General features: G+C 34.7%; 2 protein-coding genes and 1 long non-coding RNA gene across 6 annotated transcripts in view; 2 read left to right on the top strand and 1 right to left on the bottom strand.

The window, feature by feature from the left end:
* LOC144568820 (uncharacterized) overlaps nucleotides 1-24,621 on the bottom strand; it is a 33,581-nt gene that overhangs the window by 2,541 nt on the left and 6,419 nt on the right. Inside the window, exon 2 of the long non-coding RNA XR_013515747.1 lies at nucleotides 13,441-13,927. This is a non-coding gene — a long non-coding RNA (uncharacterized LOC144568820). The remainder of the gene's footprint in view (nucleotides 1-13,440; nucleotides 13,928-24,621) is intronic.
* LOC144568817 (rust resistance kinase Lr10-like) lies at nucleotides 12,440-15,564 on the top strand. Of its 3 annotated transcripts, XM_078319213.1 has the most exons (4): nucleotides 12,440-12,574; nucleotides 13,892-13,924; nucleotides 14,225-15,236; nucleotides 15,282-15,564. In XM_078319213.1, exons 1-4 carry the CDS (start codon nucleotides 12,511-12,513, stop codon nucleotides 15,370-15,372), a joined length of 1,200 nt encoding a protein of 399 aa, XP_078175339.1. In that variant the 5' UTR covers nucleotides 12,440-12,510; the 3' UTR covers nucleotides 15,373-15,564. The 3 variants fall into 3 exon arrangements, with proteins under 3 accessions (XP_078175339.1, XP_078175338.1, XP_078175340.1); XM_078319212.1 differs by having other exon boundaries at nucleotides 12,441-12,574; nucleotides 14,225-15,564; XM_078319214.1 differs by lacking the exon at nucleotides 12,440-12,574 and adding an exon at nucleotides 13,686-13,789 and having other exon boundaries at nucleotides 14,225-15,564.
* On the top strand, nucleotides 21,588-24,193 carry LOC144568327 (protein FAR1-RELATED SEQUENCE 5-like). Of its 2 annotated transcripts, XM_078318634.1 has the most exons (3): nucleotides 21,588-23,966; nucleotides 24,049-24,103; nucleotides 24,167-24,193. In XM_078318634.1, exons 1-3 carry the CDS (start codon nucleotides 21,654-21,656, stop codon nucleotides 24,184-24,186), a joined length of 2,388 nt encoding a protein of 795 aa, XP_078174760.1. In that variant the 5' UTR covers nucleotides 21,588-21,653; the 3' UTR covers nucleotides 24,187-24,193. The 2 variants fall into 2 exon arrangements, with proteins under 2 accessions (XP_078174760.1, XP_078174761.1); XM_078318635.1 differs by lacking the exon at nucleotides 24,167-24,193 and having other exon boundaries at nucleotides 24,049-24,150.

Here is a 24,621-nt window from a genome sequence, read left to right as displayed (position 1 = left end):
GTCTGCTCCAATGTATAGGCAGTGAGGGAGGAGATAATGTTAATTAGGACCTTGTATTTTTTTTTTAATCAATATATTTGTTGGCCAACAATAAAAAAAAAAAACTTTCAAATGCACAAGAAAATATCATAAAAGCACATTGAACTCATTGGATATTGATTTAATTGATAAAAAAATGGGGGCCTTCTGTGTTAGGTTCGACTGTTCAGATTACTATTAACTAAGTAGCTAATCATGCAATCCCATTTTCATGCTGTGATTAATCTCGAACGCTTGAACTAAAAATAAAAATTTAAGGCCCATTTAAGCAAAGAGGACGATATTTTCAAGCCCATGCACTGCATTAATTTGCAAAATAGAAGGCCCAGTTTGATCGGTATTTTATTGTTTCCGATGTAAAATTTGAAAACGTAAATAACTTCCAGCAGATAAATTCGCATCCACTTCATTACCCGTAAATGAAATCTTTTCCAATTAGTGGATCCGGACCGTTCTTTTAAACTTGGTACAAATCTCAAAGCTCAATAATATTGTGCCCCTGCATCTACGGTACATGGGAGCATACAGATCCCTGCTAGGGGTATAAACAGATAAGATATTATCTGATTTCGTCCGAATCCAAAAAATTACTTAAATTATTTGATCTGTGTCCGTATCCGAGACTATCTGTATCCGTATCCGTATCTATATCCGAAATATTATAGCGGATAAGGATACGGTTAGATTTTTTAACTATCCGGATCCGACCATTTACATCCCTAAATCACAACAAATGCACTCTATGTTCTTAAATTTATTTATTAAATTACATATTCATACCAATGATTTATTAAACTGAATATACATATATTTTTTTTTATGAATAATATAACACTATGACGTGATTTAGTGACTAATGTTTTGATAATATGATATATATTTTGTAATCAATAAATTTATTATGAAAAATATTAGATAAATTAATGAAAAAAATATATTTAAATGTTGATAATATGATATGAAAAAAACTATGACATGATTAGTGATTAATGTTTTGATAATATGATATATGTTTTGTAATCAACAAAATTATTATAAAAATATTAAATCTAATATTCATATCCATCCGATATCCGATTAGTATCCGTAATGTTTGATACCCAATCCATATTTGTATCTGTATCTGAAAAATTATAATAGATAAGAATTCGGTTTAACTAATATCCCATCCATATCCAACCGTACGTTTAGACTCCTAAATTCCGTGCAATCTTCGCTGACAATCCTTTTCTTCAAAAATTTGTTCAGGTATTTGTGGAGCAATTGCTTCAAACCGTGCAGCGGGTTGAGAGCAGAAAGTGCCTAAAGTTTCTTGTGCAGTTGTGCACATAGTGAAAAATGAATAATTTGAGTTCAGTTCAGCAAAGTTTAAAATCTCATGATTCAAAAATAATTTAAATATAATTTGCAAATGATACAGAATTAACTAGAGGTAAAATCTAAATAATACAAAATACTATTATTTTTTAAAATTATAAAAAGAAGGATATTCTTGAAAAATTATACATTAATTTATTATTAAAGGACCAGCATTCTGTGAGCACTAAATTATATATTAGTTTATTATTTTACCTAGGTATCAGTAACTCTGATAGCTTGTATTTTGACTTTTGAGTTATCTGTCTTGACTATTCGGAAGACAAGAAAACAATCATTAAATTTTTCTCACTGCGAAATCAAAACTAGCGGCGAACTTTTACGAAAAAAACGCGTATAAAACGAAACATTCGTCAAATTTGCGAATATTTCGTTTAATATCTATGCAAACTGCCGATAAGATTTCGAATTATTCGCTGGATACCAAAATTCGAATAAAACGCAAATCTGATTACTATGCTTGTGCATAGTTACGTCATCACGGTCCCGACGCTGTCTTGCCCATAGTGACAAATGAATTATTTAGGTTCGGTTCTGCGAGATCAAAAATTCATGATTCGGAAATAATTCGGGAATGATTCAGAATTATCCGGACCAGAGATCTTAGTCCTGCAAGAGAGAAAAAAAAAAAGAAAACCAAAAAAATATATATTATGAAAAAAATTCAAGAAAAGTTCGAGAAAAGTTCGTAAAATTCGCAAATTATTTGAATTTAATTCGGTCAAAATTCAGTCTACTAAATAATTCAACGTTCGCGAAACAGTACATGAGGACAAAAATGCGAAAGCACAGAAATATATATATTTTCCACAACGTAATGTTGCTAATGAACTTGCATACAACAGGAAAACTTGATCGGTTAATTTCGAATCGCACGATCTTTGTTTTATAGCAACCGTGTAATATTCTCCATAAGCTGGAGATAATATTAAATGATTCCAACAGAAATATGCAAAAAAATTAAAAATTATGATGGCGGGGAACACTAGTTTTTATATCTGTGATTGAATGCGGTATTAAGAGTGCAGAAAGGTATCACGAGTATTGTTTGTAGTGTATTTATCGACTATCGTCAAGAACTATATTGACAAATGAATTATTTGGGTTCGGTTCGGTGAGGTAAAAAATTTGTGATTCGGAAATGATTTGAAATTATTCGGATCAGAGATCTCAATTCTGCAAGAAAGGAAACATAAGAAATAAAAAAAATGTTATGAAAAAAATTTAGAAATTTTTTGCAAATAATTCGTAAAATTTGGAAAAAACTCACTAATTCTTCGGGTTTAATTCGATCAAAATTCAGTCAATCGAATAATTCGACGTTCAGTTCAACATCATAAAATAAAATGAATTATTCAAGTTTAATTCAAATTTAATTTGTGAATCTAGTGACTATACCAAGAACACGGTCGCAGTGGAAACCACGGCAAGAGGTTTCATCCCCAAAAATAATAATTGCAGGACTAATCCTACGATTTGTATTTGCTCCGTTTCTCCAGTTGGGTGAATCCCACGGCTGTCTACCTCTCCATTGCGCTAGTTCAAATGCTGTGTCGTCAGGTCTTTCGTTGCAGGCCGCGAGTGGAAGTCCTACCGTCCTACCGCGTAGAGAGACACTTTCTGACTTATTTTTGTGCGACTATTCACCACATCCACATGTCCCGAAATTTTTATTAATAGAAAATTAATTAAATAAAGAGGAGGGTTCAAATGCCTCCATGTTTTTGTGCCTCCATCATGTCTCCATCTCTCTCTATCATTTTCAAAGTTCAAACAGTCGATCCGAACCGCTCAACTTAACCTCCATACTAAAATATGTTTGGAGACCAAATTTTATATTTTTAGGAATTTTTTTACTATTTTTTTAGATAGGTACAAAATCAGTAAATCTGAACCATCTAAAAACAGTATTTTTGTACCTATCTAAACAAATAGTAAAAAAATTCCTAAAAATATAAAATTTGGTCTCCAAAGATATTTTAGTATGGAGGTTAGGTTGAGCGGTTCAGATCGACTGTTTGAACTTTGAAAATGATGAAGAGAGATGGAGGCATGATGGAGGCACAAAAACATGGAGGCATTTGAACCCTCCTCTTAAATAAATATCGATAATGAAGAATGAATTTGAGTTTTTTCGAAATATAAAAAAAAACGTAATAGTTTTTTCGAGATATAGAAAAAACGTGATAGTTTATAGACTATTATGATCAAAATTAACGATAAACTAATTACCGCACTTATTAATTAACTAAAAAAAGAAAAAATCACTGGATGTGATTGTTAATTACGTCCAGCCACTTCAAATGCAGTCATTTCATTCAAATTGGGCCAATTGATTGCCAGACGTGATTAACAATCACATCCTCTAATTTTTTTAGTTTTTTTAGTTTATTACTAAGTGTAAGTGCGGAGATTTATGGTTAATATTGACCGTGATAGTCTATAACACGTTTTTCTTATAAGTCGAGAAAACTCAGATTTGTTCTCCACTATCGATATTTATTTAATTAATTTTCTATTAATAAAAATTTCGGTCCACATGTCACACCACGTGGCATCCTTATTTGAATTTATATGAGCCGTATGGAATTGGCGGCGGTCCAACGAATATCGGATCATTTGACCTGAGTCCGTCCAAAAAATTGTAAGACTCGTAATAGATTAAGTCCAACTAACACTGTTAATATCCTTGTCCGAAGTGCCATAATTAACTTCTTTGAAATTCTCACAACTATTAAGTTCCCGAAACAATTTAAACATTTTGAGTAAAGCCTTTTCCTTTTCTAACTAGAATTATCAGGTTTTGATTGGACATTGTTAAATTATAGATCTCATTATTTAATTAATATAGAAATAGAAATTTACTTATTTACAAAAATAGATAGATACCGGTAACGTGTACCTTCATTACTAAAATAGGAAATAGTACCAACGGCTAGTTTTGGAGCCTTGTAATTATAAATAGGAAATCTTGTAATAAGAAAAAAACCTTTTTTTTTTCTCAATATAAATTTTCTCTCTTCATTTTATACTATCTATCTCTAAAATTCAACATGGTATCAGAGCGACAGATCTGAAATATACCGCCCGAGTATCACATAAACTAGCAAAGCTAGTCGGTACCAAAAAATAGCGAAAATCTGCAAGAATCTGCCAAAATCAAAATGGCTCAAGAAGGGCAAGGGCAACAAAAGCTAACACATATTTTGCTCAATGGCCAAAATTATTTGTCATGGGCAAAGGCTGCATATAGAGCTCTAAGTGGTCGGGAGGTGTTAGAATATATCACCGGCGAAATGAAAGAGCCAACGGTAGTAAATCCAGAAAATAAGACCGAAATCGAAAAAAAGGCAGCAAAAAATTGGAGAACGAAAAATGATAGAATCATAACCTTGCTCATGTTGTCAATGGAGCCAACCGTAGCTGACCTCTTCGAGACGGCCGACACGGCGTATGAGTTGTGGGAAGCCGTAAAAACCATGTACGGGCAACAAAATAATTTTTCCCATATCTATCAACTTATGCAAGAAATCCAACAGGAAAAGCAAGGATCAAGAAGTAATACCGAGTACCTCGGTGCTCTTAAGAAGAAAAAGGCCGAACTTCGGACTTACCGGCCTCTAACCACAGATCTGACCACACTTCAGAAAACGAGATGAAAAAGATGACATCTTTCAATACCTCGCCGGGCTGAATCCGAGCTATGAAGCGGTAAGGTCTCAAATCATGACTACGGCACCTCTTCCCTCTTATTCTCAAATTCAAAACTTAATTCAACAAGAGGAAAGTAGGAGATCAGTCATGGGTGGTCCACAGATCACAAAATTTGAGGAACACGAGACTCGTGGTTTAGCTGTAAAAAACCCCAATTTCAATCCAAATCGACCAAATCAAAATAAAAGCGAAAAATGCAATCACTGTAAAAGAGAGGGTCACACTCAAGATCGGTGTTGGTTTCTCTATCCGCATCTCAAACCTAAAAAAATTAGAGGGGAGAAAGGAGGAGATGGACAAAATTGGGGAAGAAACGGTGGAAAAAATAAGACATTCGCTGTTTCGAATGAAGAAGAAGGGGTCAATAGACTAACAGGTCCGAATCAAGTCGGATTGGGAACCCACATGTATCCAGGCGGACCTATTAGCCACTCTGGAGGATTCAGCGACCAAAGGTTCAGACCCATTACAAATAGCGGACCCGTTAATGGTTATTTCGGACCCAACAGCAGCTCTGGCGGACCCAATAAACCAGGCGGACCCGTTAACTCTGTTTTTTTCGGAAACGGGTCAGGTCTAGCGGGTCAGTTCCCATATTGCGCTGGCGGGTCAAGTTCAACCGGGTCAGGAACCTATTATGGCGCTGGCGGGTTAATAAACGGGTCAGGAGGTGGATATGGCGCTGGGGATCAAGTGCAACAAGCTCTGGAGCATCTTTCTGCGCTGCTTGGGAGCCTAAACACCCCTAGTGCATGTGGTATTGCCTCTTACTCAAAAGATTTATTTTTTAACCAAATTATTATAGATAGTGGAGCAACCGATCATATGTTTGGTAACAAACAATTGTTATCAAATATAAACCCGACCAAGAATGATAAATTTGTCTTAGTTGCAAATGGCATGAAGGCACCAATAAATGGCATAGGGGAAATTAATTTATGTAACAAGTTAATTAAAAATGTTTTATACTTAGAAACATTTCCCATAAACTTACTTTCTATAAATAAACTAACACAAGAATTAAATTGTAATGCAATTTTCTCTTGTAAAAACGTCGTATTTCAGGACCGGGAAACCGGAGTCAAGATTGGTGAGGGATTTTTACAAAACGGACATTATTTATTGAACTCCAAGCAATTTAATTTGTGTGCTTCCGTAAAGACCGTTAATTTTGATCTATGGCACAAGAGACTTGGGCATCCATCCGACAAGACTTTAAGTAGTATTTTAGATTTTAAAAATTCAAATTATATGAATTGTGAAACATGTAAGTTAGCTAAGCAAACAAAGCTTCCTTTTGTACCTTCCTTTAGCAAAACTAAGGCTTTATTTGATTTAGTTCACTCCGATGTATGGGGACCGGCCCCAATTGATTCATATAATGGATTTAAGTATTTTGTTATTTTTATTGATGATTTCTCAAAAACTACTTGGTTGTATTTATTAAAATCTAAAGATGAAGTGTTTGGGTGTTTTTTTGAATTCTTATGTCTTATAGAAACTCAATTTAATGCCAAACTCAAAATTTTTAGATCGGATAATGGAACCGAATTTATAAACAACAAATTTTCAAACCTTTGTAGAGAAAAATGAATCATACATCAAACAACTTGCATAAATACTCCGGAACAAAATGGAGTATCGGAAAGAAAAAATAGACATTTATTAGAAATGACACGGACTTTACTATTTCAAAATAATGTTCCTAAAATTTATTGGTCGGATGCCCTACTTTGTGCCACACATTTAATTAATAGACTACCAAGTGTGGGTTTATGTAATAAAAGTCCGTTAGAAATCATCTACCAACAAAAAATTACATATGACCATTTAAGAATATTTGGTTGCACAAGTTTTGTGCATATCAAAAGAAAAGATAAACTTGATTTTGTGTCACAAAAAACTATATTTTTAGGATACTCATATTACAAAAAAGGGTTATAAATGTTATGATCCGATTAATAAAAAATTATATCTTTCTAGAAATGTTACATTTTTTGAAAATGAGCCATACTTCAAGGAAAAAGTATTTGACCAAACAAATATAAACAACCACATTGTGATGCCTTATATGGATGACTTAAATTGTGAACCAACCAATATTTGTGAAAATGAAGTTAGTGAAATTAATAATAACACAAGTGAATGTTTAGTACAAAATAATTTAGGAATTAGAAGGTCACCTAGGATACCAACACCATCAACTAGACTTAGAGATTATGAAACCTACACGGTTCAATACCCCATAGAAAATTTTGTTTCTTATGACAAAATTTCATCCGAATACCATACATTTCTCACTTGTGTTGAAAATAAATTAGAACCAAACAATTATCAAGACGCCATTGAAAATCCAATTTGGTGCAAAGCCATGAAGGAAGAACTTAGTGCCTTGGAACAAAATGAAACTTGGAAAATAGTCCTCTTACCAAAAAATAAGAAACCGGTTGGATGTAAATGGGTATATAAAATCAAATATAATAGTGATGGTACCATAGAACGGTATAAGGCAAGATTAGTTGCCAAAGGGTTTACACAAACCTATGGAATAGATTATAATGAAACCTTTGCACCGGTGGCAAAAATGAATACCGTTAGAATTTTATTCTCTATTGCCGTAAATAATGGTTGGGATCTTTACCAAATGGATGTTAAAAATGCTTTCCTTCAAGGAACACTTGAAGAGGAGGTGTATATGACATTGCCACTCGGTCATAAATTGGAAAACAATTCTAACTTGGTTTGTAGGCTAAATAAATCAATCTACGGATTGAAGCAATCTCCAAGAGCATGGTATGGCAAACTTAGCTCTTATTTAATTTCTTGTAATTTTAAGGTTAGTAATGCCGACCATTCTCTATTTACCAAGTGTGATGGAACCAACACAACTCTAATTTTAGTATACGTAGATGACATTATAGTTACCGGAAACAATTTTGAACATATCCAAACAATAAAAAAATAATTAAAAGAAAAATTTGATATAAAAGATTTAGGATACCTCAAGTATTTTTTAGGAATAGAAGTGGCTTTTTCAAATAAAGGACTTTTTATCTCACAAAGGAAATATACACTTGATTTATTAAAAGAAACCGGTAAACTAGGATGCAAACCGGCCTCTACCCCATTTGATTACAAACATAAATTAAATAGTGAAGATGGTGAACCAATAAAAGATATGAACCAATTTCAAAGACTTGTAGGAAAATTAATCTACCTAACGGTTACTCGTCCGGATATATCCTTTTCCATAAGCCAAATTAGTAAGTTCATGCACTTACCAAGAACACCACATTTAGAAGCTATAAATAGAATTTTGAGATATTTAAAAGGGAATCCCGGAAGGGGCATTTTGATGAAAAACAATAACTCTAACAACATATGTGGCTATTCCGATGCAGATTGGGCCGGAAGCTTCGATAGAAAATCGACAACCGGCTTTTGCACATTTGTAGGCGGAAATTTAGTCACATGGAAAAGCAAGAAACAAAATGTTGTGGCACGTTCAAGTGCCGAAGCGGAGTATCGTGCCATGGCATCAACCGCAAGCGAATTAACTTGGATTAAGCAACTCTTATCGGACATGGGGTTTAAAACTCAAGAACCTATGAAAATGTTTTGTGATAACAACTCGGCACGACACATAGCATCAAATCCCGTGTTTCATGAGCGAACGAAACATATAGAAGTAGACTGCCACTTCATTAGAGAGAAAGTTCAAGCAAAGGAAATAGAAACACCGTACGTTAAAAGTGAATATCAACTTGCAGATATTTTCACCAAAGGCTTGGACCCGAATCCATTTGAAAAGATTATTAGCAATCTAGGATTATATGATATATACATTCCTAGCTTGAGGGGGAGTGTTAAATTATAGATCTCATTATTTAATTAATATAGAAATAGAAATTTACTTATTTACAAAAATAGATAGATACCGGTAACGTGTACCTTCATTACTAAAATAGGAAATAGTACCAACGGCTAGTTTTGGAGCCTTGTAATTATAAATAGGAAATCTTGTAATAAGAAAAAAAACCTTTTTTTTTCTCAATATAAATTTTCTCTCTTCATTTTATACTATCAATCTCTAAAATTCAACAGACATCCAAAGGTAAAGTACAACAGCACCACTCACTATTACCATAATGATACATTAAAATTAATTTCATTTGTCCGAACCGGAATTAATATTTATGTCATAAATTACAATTTTAGAAAATTTAACAATAGTGATTTGGAATGTAACCACCTATAATAATATTTTGATCTCTAAGGTCATCACATTCGGACAAGGATATTAACAGTGTTAGTTTGACTTTATTCAGCGTGTCAATCATATGATTTTCTATTTTAATTATTGCTCATGCATTGCATAATGTCAAACCATCGCTGTTAATATTTTTTTCCCTGCATCCCAGCAAATTAATGCCGCAGCACACCTAATTTTTCATGGAAACAAATCTGCTGTGATTTCAAGGAATAATAGGAAGCTTGCAATTTCAAATCCAACCTTTCATCGCTCTTTATGCTCGAATCTAAAAAAAGATAATTTTTATGCATGCATTTCAAAACAGATAAATAGTTGGATTTGAAATTGCAGGCTCCCTGTTATTCTTTGGAATCACAGCAGATTTATTTCCATTTTTCATGTCACTTCATTAAATTGGTCCCCCATTTTACATTAATTGCAAGAATATGTCCATAACTTGCTAAATATGGGTTGTACATCCATACCGGAAAACTCTGGAAGCTATTTTTTCAATGCATTTTGCTTAATTATTGATCGGACACATTAGTTAAACTAGTGAAGACTTAATCAGCAAGTTCTGAAAAAATGTCAATAGATAATCTCCTTTTCCATACACAAAAAAAAGTAGGTGTGGAATTTACCAACAATAGTACTTGTTTATTCAATTTACATCAACGCATTTGTTGCAAGCATCGAGAAACTAGTGGTCTTTGGAAATATCATTCACATACACATTTAAAAATTAAAAGGGAATTTCATCTCTCAAAAATATCAAAATTACGTAAATCCCCTTTATAATTCATAATATCATATTTAACCCTCTAAATACAAAAACTGACAATTTTACCCAATTTATCATCTTTTCTATTTAAACTCATTTTAATTTATAATGTACCTATTTTATCTTTATTAAAAAACTATGTACCGTGTTTAAGAGAAATATTTAGTTATCTAGTTGACATTTTTTTAGGACAAATAGTTTGTTTTCTTATTGGTGATGTGCATACAAGCGTAGTCTAAATGTCATTGTATATGCGTCATACGCAGAGAAATGAACTATTTGTCATTGAACACTGACCAATTAGAAAATAAAACATTTTTATTACACAAACTACATATTTTTATTTTTAACAAAGTGTAAAATGAGAACTTTGTAAACTTAATATGATCTTTTAATAGAAAGACAATAAATTGAGTAAATATATGAGATTTTGAAATTTAAAGGAGTATATCTCTCCTCCTTATTAAGGAGCTTAATGTCTAGATCCTGCAAGGGTCCTGATTTACTATTTTTTTTTCGGAATGATGCTTAGCCGTTGAATTTCCAGATCGCACATAGATGAATTTTTCAAATTATGAGCTTCAACACTTAAGTATGCATTGGTCGTGCCGCATATGATCCCAGTGCCTGTAGACCGCGCGCCGCACCCTTGGACCGCGCCTTTGAACCATGCACGGCACCTGCGGACCGAGCCTGTGCACCGCGCACCCTTTTTCTTTTTTTTTCTGTTGAAGGCAGGATTCGAACCCAGTTGGATTCTGTTGGTGCCAAAATTATTACCACTACACTAGAGTTCACGTGTTATATTGTAGATAAATATAGTATCTAACTATTTTTCTCTGCAAATTTGATTTAAATTATCTCTCCTCCTTATTAAGGAGCTTAATGTTTTCTACTAGATAATTTGCTCCCGTTGCTGTGCACGGGCACAATTACTAGTATGATATTATGAATTTTAGAGTGAAAAATAAGTAATTTCGAAATTTTTGAGGGGTATATATGACATTCTCCCAAAAATAAATATTAACGAATTTTCGACTTATTCTTCCGAGTTTAACTGATCCATCATCCATGGCCATGGAAATAAATCTGCTGTTATTCCAATTGCATAACAGGACCCTGTTATTCATTTTGCAACCATTCAATTTTGTTAAGATTCGTGTATGAAAAAGTTTGTACATTCAGATTCGCGCATGAAAAACTTTGATTGGTTGAGATCAGAATAACAGAATCCTGTTATTCCATTGGGATAACAGCAGATTTATTTCCTCATGGCCATGGCGCGTGGCACCTAACTGTGCATGCAAAGTCGTTGAAAACCAATTCACACATAGCTACTGGAAACAAATCTGCTGTGATTCTTGAGAATCACATGACCCTTCTTTTCCATATCTACCAATTCATTTGTTTTGAGATTTGTGCACATAAAACAACAGATTTTGAGATTTGTACATTTAAAAGAATAGAGGAGTGGATTTGGAAAAGCAGAGCCCTGTGATTCTGTTGAGAATCACAGCAGATTTATTTCCATAGCTAGTCTAGTTTTACATCCAAAAAATAATTCCACACTACACCTATATAAAGAACATGAACAATTTACAATTGACACTGGTTAATTTATATCATTTTTGCCAGTCTTCTATTATTCTTTTCTGTTGCTTCCTTTCATCCAACAATGAAGACTATCGGCCTGTCAAAGCTGAACAAAATTTTCCTTGCATCCCTTATCTTATGGCACCTCGCCTCAGCTGATATTCCAAAAATGGCAGATTGCGTGCCCAAGCAATGTGGAAACAACACCATCAGCTACCCTTTCTGGATCAATGGCCAGCAACCATCCTACTGCGGCTACTCGATGCTTGAGATCAGTTGCAGCAGCAGTGGCACACCTTTCCTAACTCAGTCGTACAACAGCGCCTACTATGTCAAGCAACTCGTCTATCAGAATAATTCAGCTTTGCTTGGTCATCAACTATTTGATATCAGGGGGAATTGTTCGCCTCCGGATTTCAATGTTTCCTTGAGTTTTGGTCCCTTTGTGATCAGCAATACAAACAAGCTGATGAAGTTCTTCTGGAATTGTGCAACGACACCCAAATTGTCGTCCGATTTCTATTCAAATTCTTGCGGCACTAACAACTCGTATGTTCAGATTTATCAGAATTACACACAAGGGGACTCTGTAGATAACAATACCAATTGTAGCATTTCGAAAGTGCCATTTTTGGGATCAAATGGAGGGACCGTAGATCAAATGAAGGAAGGGTTTTTGGTGACCTGGACCGTGGCAAGTTGCGTGGATTGCAAAGCAAGCAACGGCCAGTGTGGCTTCAATTCCTCAAACTCCATGTTCATGTGCATCTGCTCTGACGGTACATATGCAACGACTTGCCCTGACAACACAAAACAAGGTAAAACAAAACTCTTACTACACTTTTATATATATATATATATATATTATTTGGAGCATAAGGGCATAACGATCAATATTGATAATTTAATCACTTGAAATGTGTTCATTTTTTGGGATCGAATGGAGGGACGGTAGATCAATACTCCTCACAGAGTAGAACTAGGGTGTTCTTAAGTTCACCAAGTCTTTTGATGAACTCAAGTCTAAAACCCGTCAAATTGGATTTAAATGATGAATCCGAATCGTTGAAACACGCATACCTTACGAGTGATGTGTCTACATGTGAAAATTTTAAACATTCAAATTAATTTAGTATAAAGTCAAGTGGTCAAAAAATGTTCAAAAAATAAATGCATTAAAATTAATTTATTAACGTTCTAATTTTGACCGATTGACTTTAGACTAAATTAATTCAAAGGTTTAAATTTTCACATGTAGATGCATCACTTGTAAGGTAGACGGACTTCAATTGTTCAGATTCATCATTTAAAACCGATTTAACGGGTTTTAGACTTGAATTTACCAAGAGACTTGATAAACTTAAGAACACCTGAGTTCTCTACTCTTAAAGAAATTTTACCTGTGCCGCGATAATTTAAGTTATTTAAAAAAAAAAACTGGATTGTATTTTTTTTTGTCATGTTCACTATTGAAGTCTTTGGAATTTTTTTTATTATTATTTGTTTTCCCAAATAAAGTAAGTAACCTTTTTTTTTTTCGTACGAGCTTATAAGACTCCTTTCATCATCTCAGGTCATTTCATTCATTTCTGTTATTCTCAAGCCGGCATTATGATTTTATTTACAAATCTTCGAATTATGGATTTTTTTCAAAAGTTGGCTAAAATTTGTTCACATTCTACACCACCAAGTCTCACCTACCCTGCATCTAGTAGCTTTCATCCAACGGTCCAGATCAGATGACTACAAATTAGTGCCAAAATATTAAACGATTACAGAGTCTATAGATGACACTGACAGTGCTGTCTTTGTGTTGCTGACAATTATATCAGAATCAGACGACTTATCCTATACAAAATTAAACTTATATTGCGTACATTTTTTTTCTTCTTTTGGTTACGAAATTCTCTTAAATTCAGTATATTGGATATTTTGATCTCAATGTAATTCCTGGAGAGGAGTCTCAATTCAGACAGAAATAAGCGATTTTTTCTAAGATAAAACTGAAATTATTTGTTAGAGATCTGTCAGATGTAACTTCTCCGCTCCTTGCTCTACTTCATTTTTTTGTTTCTATTAATTTTATTTGTTCTCTGGTAAGTAATTTCTAAATTTGCTTATTTTTAATATTGCAGGTTCAAAGGCACGCTTAGAAGCAGGACTTATAGGTACTTTTTTTTTATCACCACGGATATTTTATACAGAGTTCCATTAATTATTATATTGGAGAAGTAAGACTCTAGTATTCAATTAGAATTGACATGATTATAAGAACTAATGCTTCTAAAAAAATTACAATTCTAATAAAAACAACAAAACTGTCAAATTAAGTATCTCAAAAGAAAAGAATGGACCCTGAAAATTTTATATATCGTTTGACAGGAATAGCATGTCAGAATGATTACATGTCAAAATGATTACTGTGGTTTGCAATTCCTTATTTGCCTATTACTTGTTTGAATTTTTAGGTTCGCTTGGTGGAGCATTTCTTCTTTCAATGGCATTCCTGATTTTCTTCAAGCTGCGAAGGAATTATAATGCTCAAGAAAACATTGAAAAGCTATTGGAACAATATGGATCCCTTGCTCCAAGAAGATATAAATATTCAGAGCTAATGAAAATTACACAATCTTTTCGGGACAAACTGGGAAAGGGGGGTTTTGGTACCGTCTACAAAGGTAAACAACCTGATGGCTGCATGGTTGCCGTGAAAGTTTTGCATAATTCTACAAATAACGGAGAGGAATTTCTGAATGAGGTGGTTAGCATCGGTAGAACCTCTCATGTCAATGTTGTCACCCTTCTTGGATTTTGTATTGAGGGATCCAAGCGTGCTCTTGTTTACGAGTACATGTCGAACAGGTCACTTGACATGTACATATACTCAGAAAATCCGAAAACAGTTCTTGGATGGGAAAAGTTATACAACATAGCAATCGGCATTGCACGAGGGCTTGAGTACTTGCACCGAGGGTGCAGTACGCATATTGTCCATTTTGATATCAAGCCTCAAAATATTTTACTAGATGACGATTTTTGCCCCAAAATTGCTGATTTTGGTCTGGCAAAATTATGTCCACCAAAAGAAAGTGTACTCTCATCAATGGTTGATATGAGAGGGACAATAGGATTTATTGCTCCTGAAGTCTTCTCCAGGGGTTTTGGTGTGGTTTCAACAAAGTCCGATGTTTATAGCTATGGCATGATGGTTTTGGAAATGGTTGGAGGAAGAAAGAACATGAAACCAAATGTTGGGAATCCTAGTGAAGTGTACTTTCCTCATTGGATTTATGATCGCGTCGCTGGAGGCGGTGAAATTGAATCTTGTGATGTGACAAACGAAACCGAAGAAATCGCGAGAAAGATGGTTTTGGTTGGGTTTTGGTGTACACAAACAATCCCGGCTAACCGGCCATCGATGGGCAGAGTAGTCGAAATGTTGGAAAGAAGTTTGAGTGAATTGGAACTTCCACCAAAACCGTACATTTTTTCTCCTCCTCGCCAGTCCATGGAGTTGGATCTAAGCTCGCTGCAATCAGTGGATGCGATCTCGGTGCAATCAATGGGCATCACTGTACCTTTATCCAATTCAGAACCATCTGATGGTCTGAGATAATCAGTATTTGGTTTTACTTTGCTGTCAGTATTGATATGATCCAAATCCAACAGTGCCCTACCCGATGTGCGCATGCATCCTTGGTGTATCAATAGATGGTATTATACTCACAATAGATTAATTATGTTAGAATGTTCTTCTTTTACTAAAGAACTCTAGTTGATCTATGACTAGTTGATTACATTTCAGCTATTACCTCTCTGTTTTTTTAAGAGCCCTGGTACCCCAGCATCTTTAGATGTCTTTCATGGATGTCTAAAGTGCGGCTCTCCATAGAGACAAGGCTCGTGCCATTGGACTATGCCCGCGGTTCTGTCAACTATTACCTCTAGTTAGACTTTTTGTATATTGCTTAAAATATACAAAAATTAGTGTAATGACTTATGATTGAGGGATGGATGTGTAATATCTAGGATATGAATAGAGGGATAGGAAGTGCTAACCGAGTACGTTTAGGACATCTTTTAATTACAAATATATGTCTGCTCCATTGTATAGGCAGTGAGGGAGGAGATAATGTTTATTAGTACTTTGTAATCTTTTTTTTTTATCAATATATTTGTTAGCGAACCATACAAAAAAAAAAACTTTCAAATGCTTAAGAAAATTTCATACAAGCACATTGAACTCATAGGATATTAATTTAAAAAATTGGGGCCTTCTGTGTTAAGTTAGACTTTTCAGATAGCAAATCATGCAATCTCATTTTCATGCTGTGATTAATCTTGAACGCTTGAACTAAAAATAAAAATGTAAGGCCCATTTAGGCAAAGAGGACGATATTTCCAAGCCCATCCACTGCATTTGCAAAATAGAAGGCCCAGTTTGATCAGTATTTTATTGTTTCCGATGTAAAATATGAAAACTTAAAGAACTTCCTGCAGATGAATTCACATCCACTTCATTACCCGAAAAGGAAATCTTTTACAATTAGTAGATCTTGACCGTTCTTTTTAACTTGGTACGAATCTCAAAGCTCAATAATTCTGCTCCCTTGTGCTAACCCGAATTTCAAATTGGCTGAGATTTAATCTCAAACTGTAAAGTGAGGGAAATCATCTACGTTACCTGGGAGCATATATACGGATCCCTGCAATCTCCGCTGAGGCGCTGACAATCCTTTTCTTAAAAAAATTGTTCAGTAGTTGTGGTGCAAACTTTGCTTCAAATCGTGCAGCGGGTTGAGAGCAGAAAGTGCCTAAAGTTTCTTGTGCTGTTGTGCACTTGTGCGTGGTTATGTCATCATGGCCCCGGCGATGTCTTGCCCACTCTACTCTTTTCCCATCCTTTGGTTGCAACAGCAGTTTGATAAACTATACTTTCCTCTGAAATTTTAAATAAAATATTTGTATAGCTCCTATTTATTTCTCCCTTTGCCTTTACCTCATCTTATGTCATAATCCTCTCTATTATAATAATTGAAAGAGTAAAATATAAATAAAAATTAATCTCATGTGCTCCTAGGTCCGTACTAAGGCTATTGTACAAATCTTGATGTATCTATCAAGAGCAATGTTATCAGAACCGAACCGGACATCGACCCGTTAAAGCTCCGGTTCAACGGTTCACTGGTCGCACCGGTGGGTCAACCGGTTCAATTGCTGGTCTTTTAAAACAATTACAACTTATAACCTGAAATTCCAGCAATGTCATTTACTTTTACATTAAAGTCCTTACAAGAATGAATGTCATATGTTACAAAATAACCATACTAAGTTCAGAACATTTGTATACAGGCTCTTATAATCACAATAGGATACCAGTACACGTCAGTAACATTGCCGAGAAAATTACTGGTTTTTAATGAGATACAACTAAAACTATTCTTATGCCTGAAACGTCAGATTTCTAATGAAACTATATGTTCAAAATTGAATCAATCAAAGTCCCTCATGTGTTGATTAATGAGAAGGTAGTTAATAGCTATAAAGAATGTCGACAAGTATTTTCTCAGTACAAAACTCCGGTAATTTTTTTTTCCATCCAATACGAAAAATCCATGACCCACCAAGAGCCTGCATTAACTCCTGTCTGACTATGCATTGTCTTTAGAAATTTAACAATTCCACTCCTGATTAGTTTGCTTTTTTTTTAATTTGTAAACATAGATTTTGGTAAACCTAACACCAAAGTATGAGAATTCAACTTTCGGCATGAACGCCCAACTGGTATAAGAATTTATACTTACAGAAAAACACTTTAGTTTGAGCATTTCATCAAACACCTTAAATGCATTGATTTATTCAATAAAATCAACTCAAATATTAAATTTTCAAGTGGTCTATCAATTTGATTACATGAGATTACTTACATTATTCGATCTTGATAGATTCTTTTGTGATTTCGATTCAAAATTATGCCTTGAGAACGTGCAGCCTTGAGGGGTTGAGGTTGAGCCCTGCAATGGCTGAGTGCAGTGGAGATTAGAGAATTGAGAAAAAATAGTAAGAAATCGAACCAATCTTGTTATATAATCCAGCACGATTCGTGTTGCTTCCATGTTGACGGTACCAGTGAAGAAAAGGAAAGATAGTCGAAGAAGGAAAGAGAAATGTACAATGAATATGCTTTGAACCGTTTTCTTGAACGGTCTGGTCTGTTGGGTTTTTATTAAAACCGGACCGGTTCAACCAATTTTGAGCGGTCCAAAAGCAGAAACGATCCTTTCAAAGAACCGAACCGGACAGATGACCGGGTCCGGTTTTTTCCGGTTAAACCATCGGTCCGGTCCGGTTCTGATAACACTGATCAAGAGTAGAACTAGGGTGTTCTTAAGTTCACCTCAAGTTTAAAACCTGTCAAATCAGTTTCAAATGACAAATCCGAACCGTTGAAACTTATCTACCTTAGGAGTGATGCGTCTACATGTTAAAATTTTAAATATTCAAATTAATTTAGTATAAAGTCCATCAGTCAAAATTAGAAGGTTAATAAATCAATTTTAATGCATTCATTTTTTGAAAGTTTTTTGACCGCTTGACTTTATACTAAATTAATTCGAATGTTTAAAATTTTCACATGTAGATGTATCACTCGTAAGGTAGGCGGATTTCAACGGTTTGAATTCGTCATTTAAAACCGATTTGATGGGTTTTAGACTTGAGTTCTTCAAGGGACTTGGTAAAAGAACACCCTAGTTCTACTCATATCGAGTAAATTTAAAAGTGAGGTTACAGTACAGTGCATAGTGCACTAGGTCTGTACTATAGCTCCATATTTTTATTTTTAAAGTTTAAATGATCGATCATATTTACTCAATATGATTTTCATATAAAAATATAAGACTAAATTTTATATTTTTTAATATACTTTTTACTATTTTTAAAATTTTATTTGATCTGTAGTCTATATAAAAATATCGTATCTTATGAGGAAACTCAAACTTTTGAGTTAAGATATGGACCGTCCAATTTAAATCCATACTCATATTAAAGGTCCTGTGCATTATAGGTGTGGACCAAATTAGTCCGAATTCTAATCGCATGATTTGGAGATTTACTCAAACAATACATTAATGCAAAGGATGGAGATTCATGTACAAGTCCATCAACACACTTACAAATTTATCTATTTATTTTAAAATTTTGAATTAATTTGAAAATAATATTAAGATTATCAATAAATATATCTAGAAGTGATCATCATTCATTACTACATTTGAGTAAAACTAGATTATAAACCATAACCAAATTGGCATCTTCTGCTATAAATTGATGGAACTTCGTTATTATTGTTTCCATGAGTCATTCGATAAAAGTCAAGTTCCCGATACAATTTAAATATTTAAGCAGAAGATAATCTCCTTTTCAACACACAAATAATATTCATACTAGTATAAAAATAGGTGTTGAATTTAAGTTAACTAATCATAGCCAATTTATTATTCTTAGAAAAATAAAAAATAAAAATCAAATTTTCAGCAAATAGATTAATTTTTTTTTTCCCTCCAAAATAACTGAACCAAAGTTTGGATCCAGGCACGAGATGACCAGTTGACCACAACTTTGATTCGTTCAACCCCTTTTGCACCAACACACATGTTTTGGATCACAAAAAACCCAGATTAGAGGGTGACCGGAACTTTGGTTCGATTCGCCCAGTTTTTGAAATCCATATATGTGAGGTGGGGGGAGGGGGTTAATAGTTGTTTCTCACTCAGTTTTGAAATTTAGATATGGGGGATGACCGAATATATTGGTCGGTACATCTAGTTTTTGAAATCAGGTATAGTCTGCGGTGCATGGTGTGGTGATGTGAAAGGGGGAGATCCAATCAAAGTTTCTGTCATTTCATAGCTGGACTGAAATTTTGATTTGTTCCTACTATATATTTTTGGAGAAAAAAAAATCAATTTGTTTTCTGATACAATATAATTTTATTTTCTAAAAATAAAAAAAGTTGAACTACTTGTTTATTCACTTTTGAGGGACCATCGAGAAACTAATAGTTTTAGAATTTTCATCTACATTTATTTATTTATATATAGAGTTAGGCTGGGGTGTTATGGATAGCATAGTGGCCTCTATGCTACGGCTCAATATTTGAGTTTTCAAAATTCAAACGGTCGATCCGAACCGTTCATCTTATTTTCCATATTAATATCTGCTTGGAGACCAAATTTTATAATTTTCTGAATTTTTTTACTATTTATTAAGCCACTTTGAAAATCGCTAATCCAACGGTTTTACTGTTTTGTGCAGCCACCGTTGGATCAACAATTTTGTAAAATACTTAATAAATAGTAAAAAAATTCAGAAAAATGTAAAATTTGGTCTCCAAGCAGATATTAATATGGAGAATAAGATGAACGGTTCGGATCGACCGTTTGGATTTTGAAAACTCGAATATTGAGCCGTAGCATAGAGGCCACTATGCTATCCATAGCACCCCAGCCTAACTCATATAGAGTTAGGCTGGGGTGCTATGGATAACATAGTGGCCTCTATGCTACGGCTCAATATTTGAGTTTTCAAAATCCAAACGGTCGATCCGAACCGTTCATCTTATTCTCCATATTAATATCTGCTTGGAGACCAAATTTTATAATTTTCTGAATTTTTTTACTATTTATTAAGCCACTTTGAAAATCGCTAATCCAACGGTTTTACTGTTTTGTGCAGCCACCGTTGGATCAACAATTTTGTAAAATACTTAATAAATAGTAAAAAAATTTAGAAAAATGTAAAATTTGGTCTCCAAGCAGATATTAATATGGAGAATAAGATGAACGGTTCGGATCGACCGTTTGGATTTTGAAAACTCGAATATTGAGCCGTAGCATAGAGGCCACTATGCTATCCATAGCACCCCAGCCTAACTCTTATATATATATATATATATATAGGAAATGGCTAGCGTGCTATCGGTAGTTAACTCAGTTTTTTGCTACGGTATTTTCGACCACATGATTGCTTTAAATTTCGTGCAAAGAGATGGAGCGCTGAATTGAATTAACGGAGATGGAAAATTTTAATCGCTCTCTCTCTCTCTTATTTGCTCTCCATCCCGACCTTCTCCCACCCGGTAGGGTTTTTTTCTTTTCCCGCCCCACTCCCTCCCATCTTGCGTTCCTCCCCCATGGAGATTCGCTAGGGTTTAGCACATCTCTCGCGTTGCCACGTCTCCTTTGCTACTGTCGCTGGGTTTTTCTCCTCGTGTTTCCCTCTCTCCGTGGATGCAATTCTCCTCTCCTTTCAATCTGCCCTCTCCACATATCAGGTATCTCTCTCTCTCCCTCACTCATTTCTCTCTCTATCTCTCTTTATCTATGCTTGCACATAACCCTGGAGACAATATGTTATGCATCAGTATTGGCAAAATAGAAGATAGAGCAAGTTATGATACTTACAAAAAAATTGCAACCGGCTCTGGAAAAATTTAGGCTTTCATCAAATTAGTCTTTAAACTTTGGTTTGTATCAAATTAGTCAGTTGACTCTTTTAGATAATTTAAACTGGTTCTGAATTTTCAGTCGAACCAAATCTGTCCTATAGTTTCATAAAAAAAAATTAAATTGATTACTTTAAAAGGGATAATTTTGATATAAACACAAGTACAGAGATCGGTTCTGTCATCTTCAAGATTTAAACTTATAAATGATATCAGGTGGATTTTAGTTCTGAATTGGTCATTAACTAGGTGACAACATTTATTATGAGTATAACCAATGCCAATGGATTCTGACCACTGGTTCAAATCAAAGCATCTCAAGTTTTATGGGATTATTTGACTAAATTAGTACAAGTCATTTTCTTATGTTTGTATTTACTTGACCAGGTAACATGAGCAACGAGAAAGGTGGGCTTCCGATGGCCATTGTGGAGGAAGGTGAGTTTGGAATTTATGAGTTTGAGGAAGACTGGTTTGGAGGTGATACAATCAATGAAGAGGATGTTATAGGTGATGAAAGGGAGGAAGAGATTGAGGAAGATGATGTTATAGGTGATGAATGGGAGGAAGAGGATATTGGAGGAAGTGAGAATGTTGAACCGTTTGTTGGCATGGAGTTTGCTAGTGAAATTGAGGCTAAGAAGTTTTACAACACATATGGTGGTAGACTCGGATTTAGTGTCCGGGTACATACTAGTGCCAAGACGAAAGTTGGGATTTCTTCAATTAGGATGGTGTGCTCAAAACAAGGGTTGTCAGATCGACAAAAGCAAGCAGATAACATGGGGACACCTCAAAAGGAAATCTCAAATACAAGGAGTGGTTGTATGGCTTTCATTAGGTTTAGACGATTTAAGAATGGAGTTTGGAAAGTGTCCAAATTTAATGCTGTACATAATCATGTTTTGATTGCTAGCCCATCAAAAAGAAGAAATCTGAGATCCCTAAAAGGTATGACATTAGAGGAGAAGGCAATTATAAGACAAATGCGAGCATCGAATGTGCCAATCTCACAAATTTGGCATTACTTAGGAGAAAATGCTGGTGGGATTGATAAACTTTGTTTTTCAAAGAAGGATGTCAATAATCAAATAGTTGAGGAAAATAGGAGGTTGGTGGGTATAGATGTGGAAACGACCTTGGCTCATTTTAATAAAAAGCAAGAGGAGGACTCGGAGTTTTTCTTTGCCATAGAGCCGGATAGTGATGGAGTTGTAAAGAACATTGTTTGGATTGATGGTAGAGCGAGGCGGGCATATGCCGAGTTTGGAGATGTGGTGACATTTGATACAACATACAACACTAATAAATATTGCATGCCATTGGGACTTTTCATCGGAGTCAACCACCATTGGCAAAGCATTGTTTTCGGTGCATGTCTTCTTAGAAATGAGCAAGCCACAAATTTCATATGGCTGTTCCGTACTTGGATGCAAGCAATGTTCAACAAGGCACCAAAGGCAATAATCACCGATCAATGCCCCTCTATGAAAGCTGCCATACAAGAGGTGTTTCCTAGTATAGTCCATAGATGTTGCCAATGGCATGTAATGAAGAATGCGAGGGATCAATTGTTGGTTTACTATGGCAGCAAGGATGGTTTTAAAGAGGAGTTGAGAGCTGTTATCAACCGAAGCTTGACAGTCGCTGATTTTGAAAGATCGTGGCACAAGATGTTAGAAAAGTATAAATTGGAAGACAACAATCATCTCAAAACAATGTTTGTCAAACGAGAGGAATGGGTTCCTGCCTACTTTCGCGATACATTTTGTGCTCAAATGTCCACAACTCAAAGAAGTGAAGGAATGAATAATGTCATGAAATTATTGGTGGACAACCATACTTCTATATATCGGTTTGTCCTACAACTTGAGAAGCTGGTAGAGGGGATATGGCAAAGAAAGAGTGACGAGGATTACCGAACTATCAATGAAACCCCTCAGCTATGGTCTTTAAATGGAATGGAGGTTGATGCACGTGAGGTTTATACTAAGAAATTTTTTTCTTTATTTAAGAAGAGGTTGAAAGATAGTAGTAATGGTTCTGTTGTGGAGGTTGAGCAAAAGAGATGTTATGAGGTCAACATCACAAAACACCCTTCGTTTCCAAATTGGGTTCCTGAAATTCACAAAGTTTGCATAGACATGGCTGATGTGACCGTCTTATGTAGTTGCAAAGGTTTTGAATTTAGTGGGCTCTTATGTGCGCATGCCATCAAGGTGATGCAACATGTCGGGATAGAACACTTACCTTGCAAATACGTTCTCAAACGCTGGACCAAAGGAGCTAATGAAAGTGTGAAAATGTCAATCCGTGAAAGAAGTATGGATATAGGAGAATCAACTGAGTTGCAATCTATGAGGCATGCCACGTTATATCCCAAAGTGGTACAACTTGTGCATTTGGCTACAAAATCTGTCGAAGCATTCAGATGTGCGGACGTTAGTCTTGATGAGTTAAAGAACAAAATTTTGACTTTGATTCCCTCAAAGTGGAGTGCACCAGAAGAGATTTTAGAGCAACAAACTTTGGTTTCCTTGTCGGCCGAAGAGTACATCGATCCACCAATATCGCAATGCAAGGGAAGAAAGAGAAAGCCACAAAGGATGAAATCGTTGCTAGAAAAAATTGCTCCAGCTCCCAAAAAACGCACTTGTAGCTACTGCAATGAGAAAGGGGGCCACAATCTTCGAAGTTGTCCCAAGGTATGTCATCTCCCTTGCATAATTTTTCAACTTTTAAACTTTTTATTATATGAATACATGGATGTAATTTTTGTGTTTGTAGCGCAAGCAAGATCTGGCTAATGGAAAGAGAAAACGAGATGAAGATGATGATACATGTGCATTTTGATAGAGAAAAAAGAGAAAACGAGATGATGATAGTTGTGCATTTTGATAGATAGATATTACTTGTGCATTTTGATAGAGCTCTCTTCTTTTGTTATACTAAGATTGCTCTTTCTTTCTTTTGATATATAGTGATGGATTTATAAATATATAACAAGATGACTTATATGGATCTTTTGGTTAAAAAATAGATAACAGTAGGGTCTATGTGCAAAATTGTGATATGGACTGAGATATATGACAATAGTTGATAACATGAAACTAGGTTCTGCAATAATTTTTGAATTTCTTGTGCTCTTATTGTTGCTGGTACCTCATAGAAATGATAGATTAATGAATGTGGATGCAGGTTTAACAAGCCACTCCATGTACTTGGCAGATTTTATATAACAAAACAATATGGACTATTATATAAAAATATGAAAAAAGAGGATGCCAAGCATGTTTTTAACATGACTGAACTACAAGAAAATATGAGCATCTTCATATGTGCCTTTTTTTATTTTTTTAT

Source organism: Carex rostrata, chromosome 17 (genome assembly GCF_964058835.1).
Source record: "Carex rostrata chromosome 17, lpCarRost1.2, whole genome shotgun sequence".
Taxonomy (NCBI): Eukaryota; Viridiplantae; Streptophyta; class Magnoliopsida; order Poales; family Cyperaceae; genus Carex; species Carex rostrata.
The sequence above is the reverse complement of the archived record's forward strand: the minus strand, read 5'-3'. Positions and strand labels throughout refer to the sequence as shown.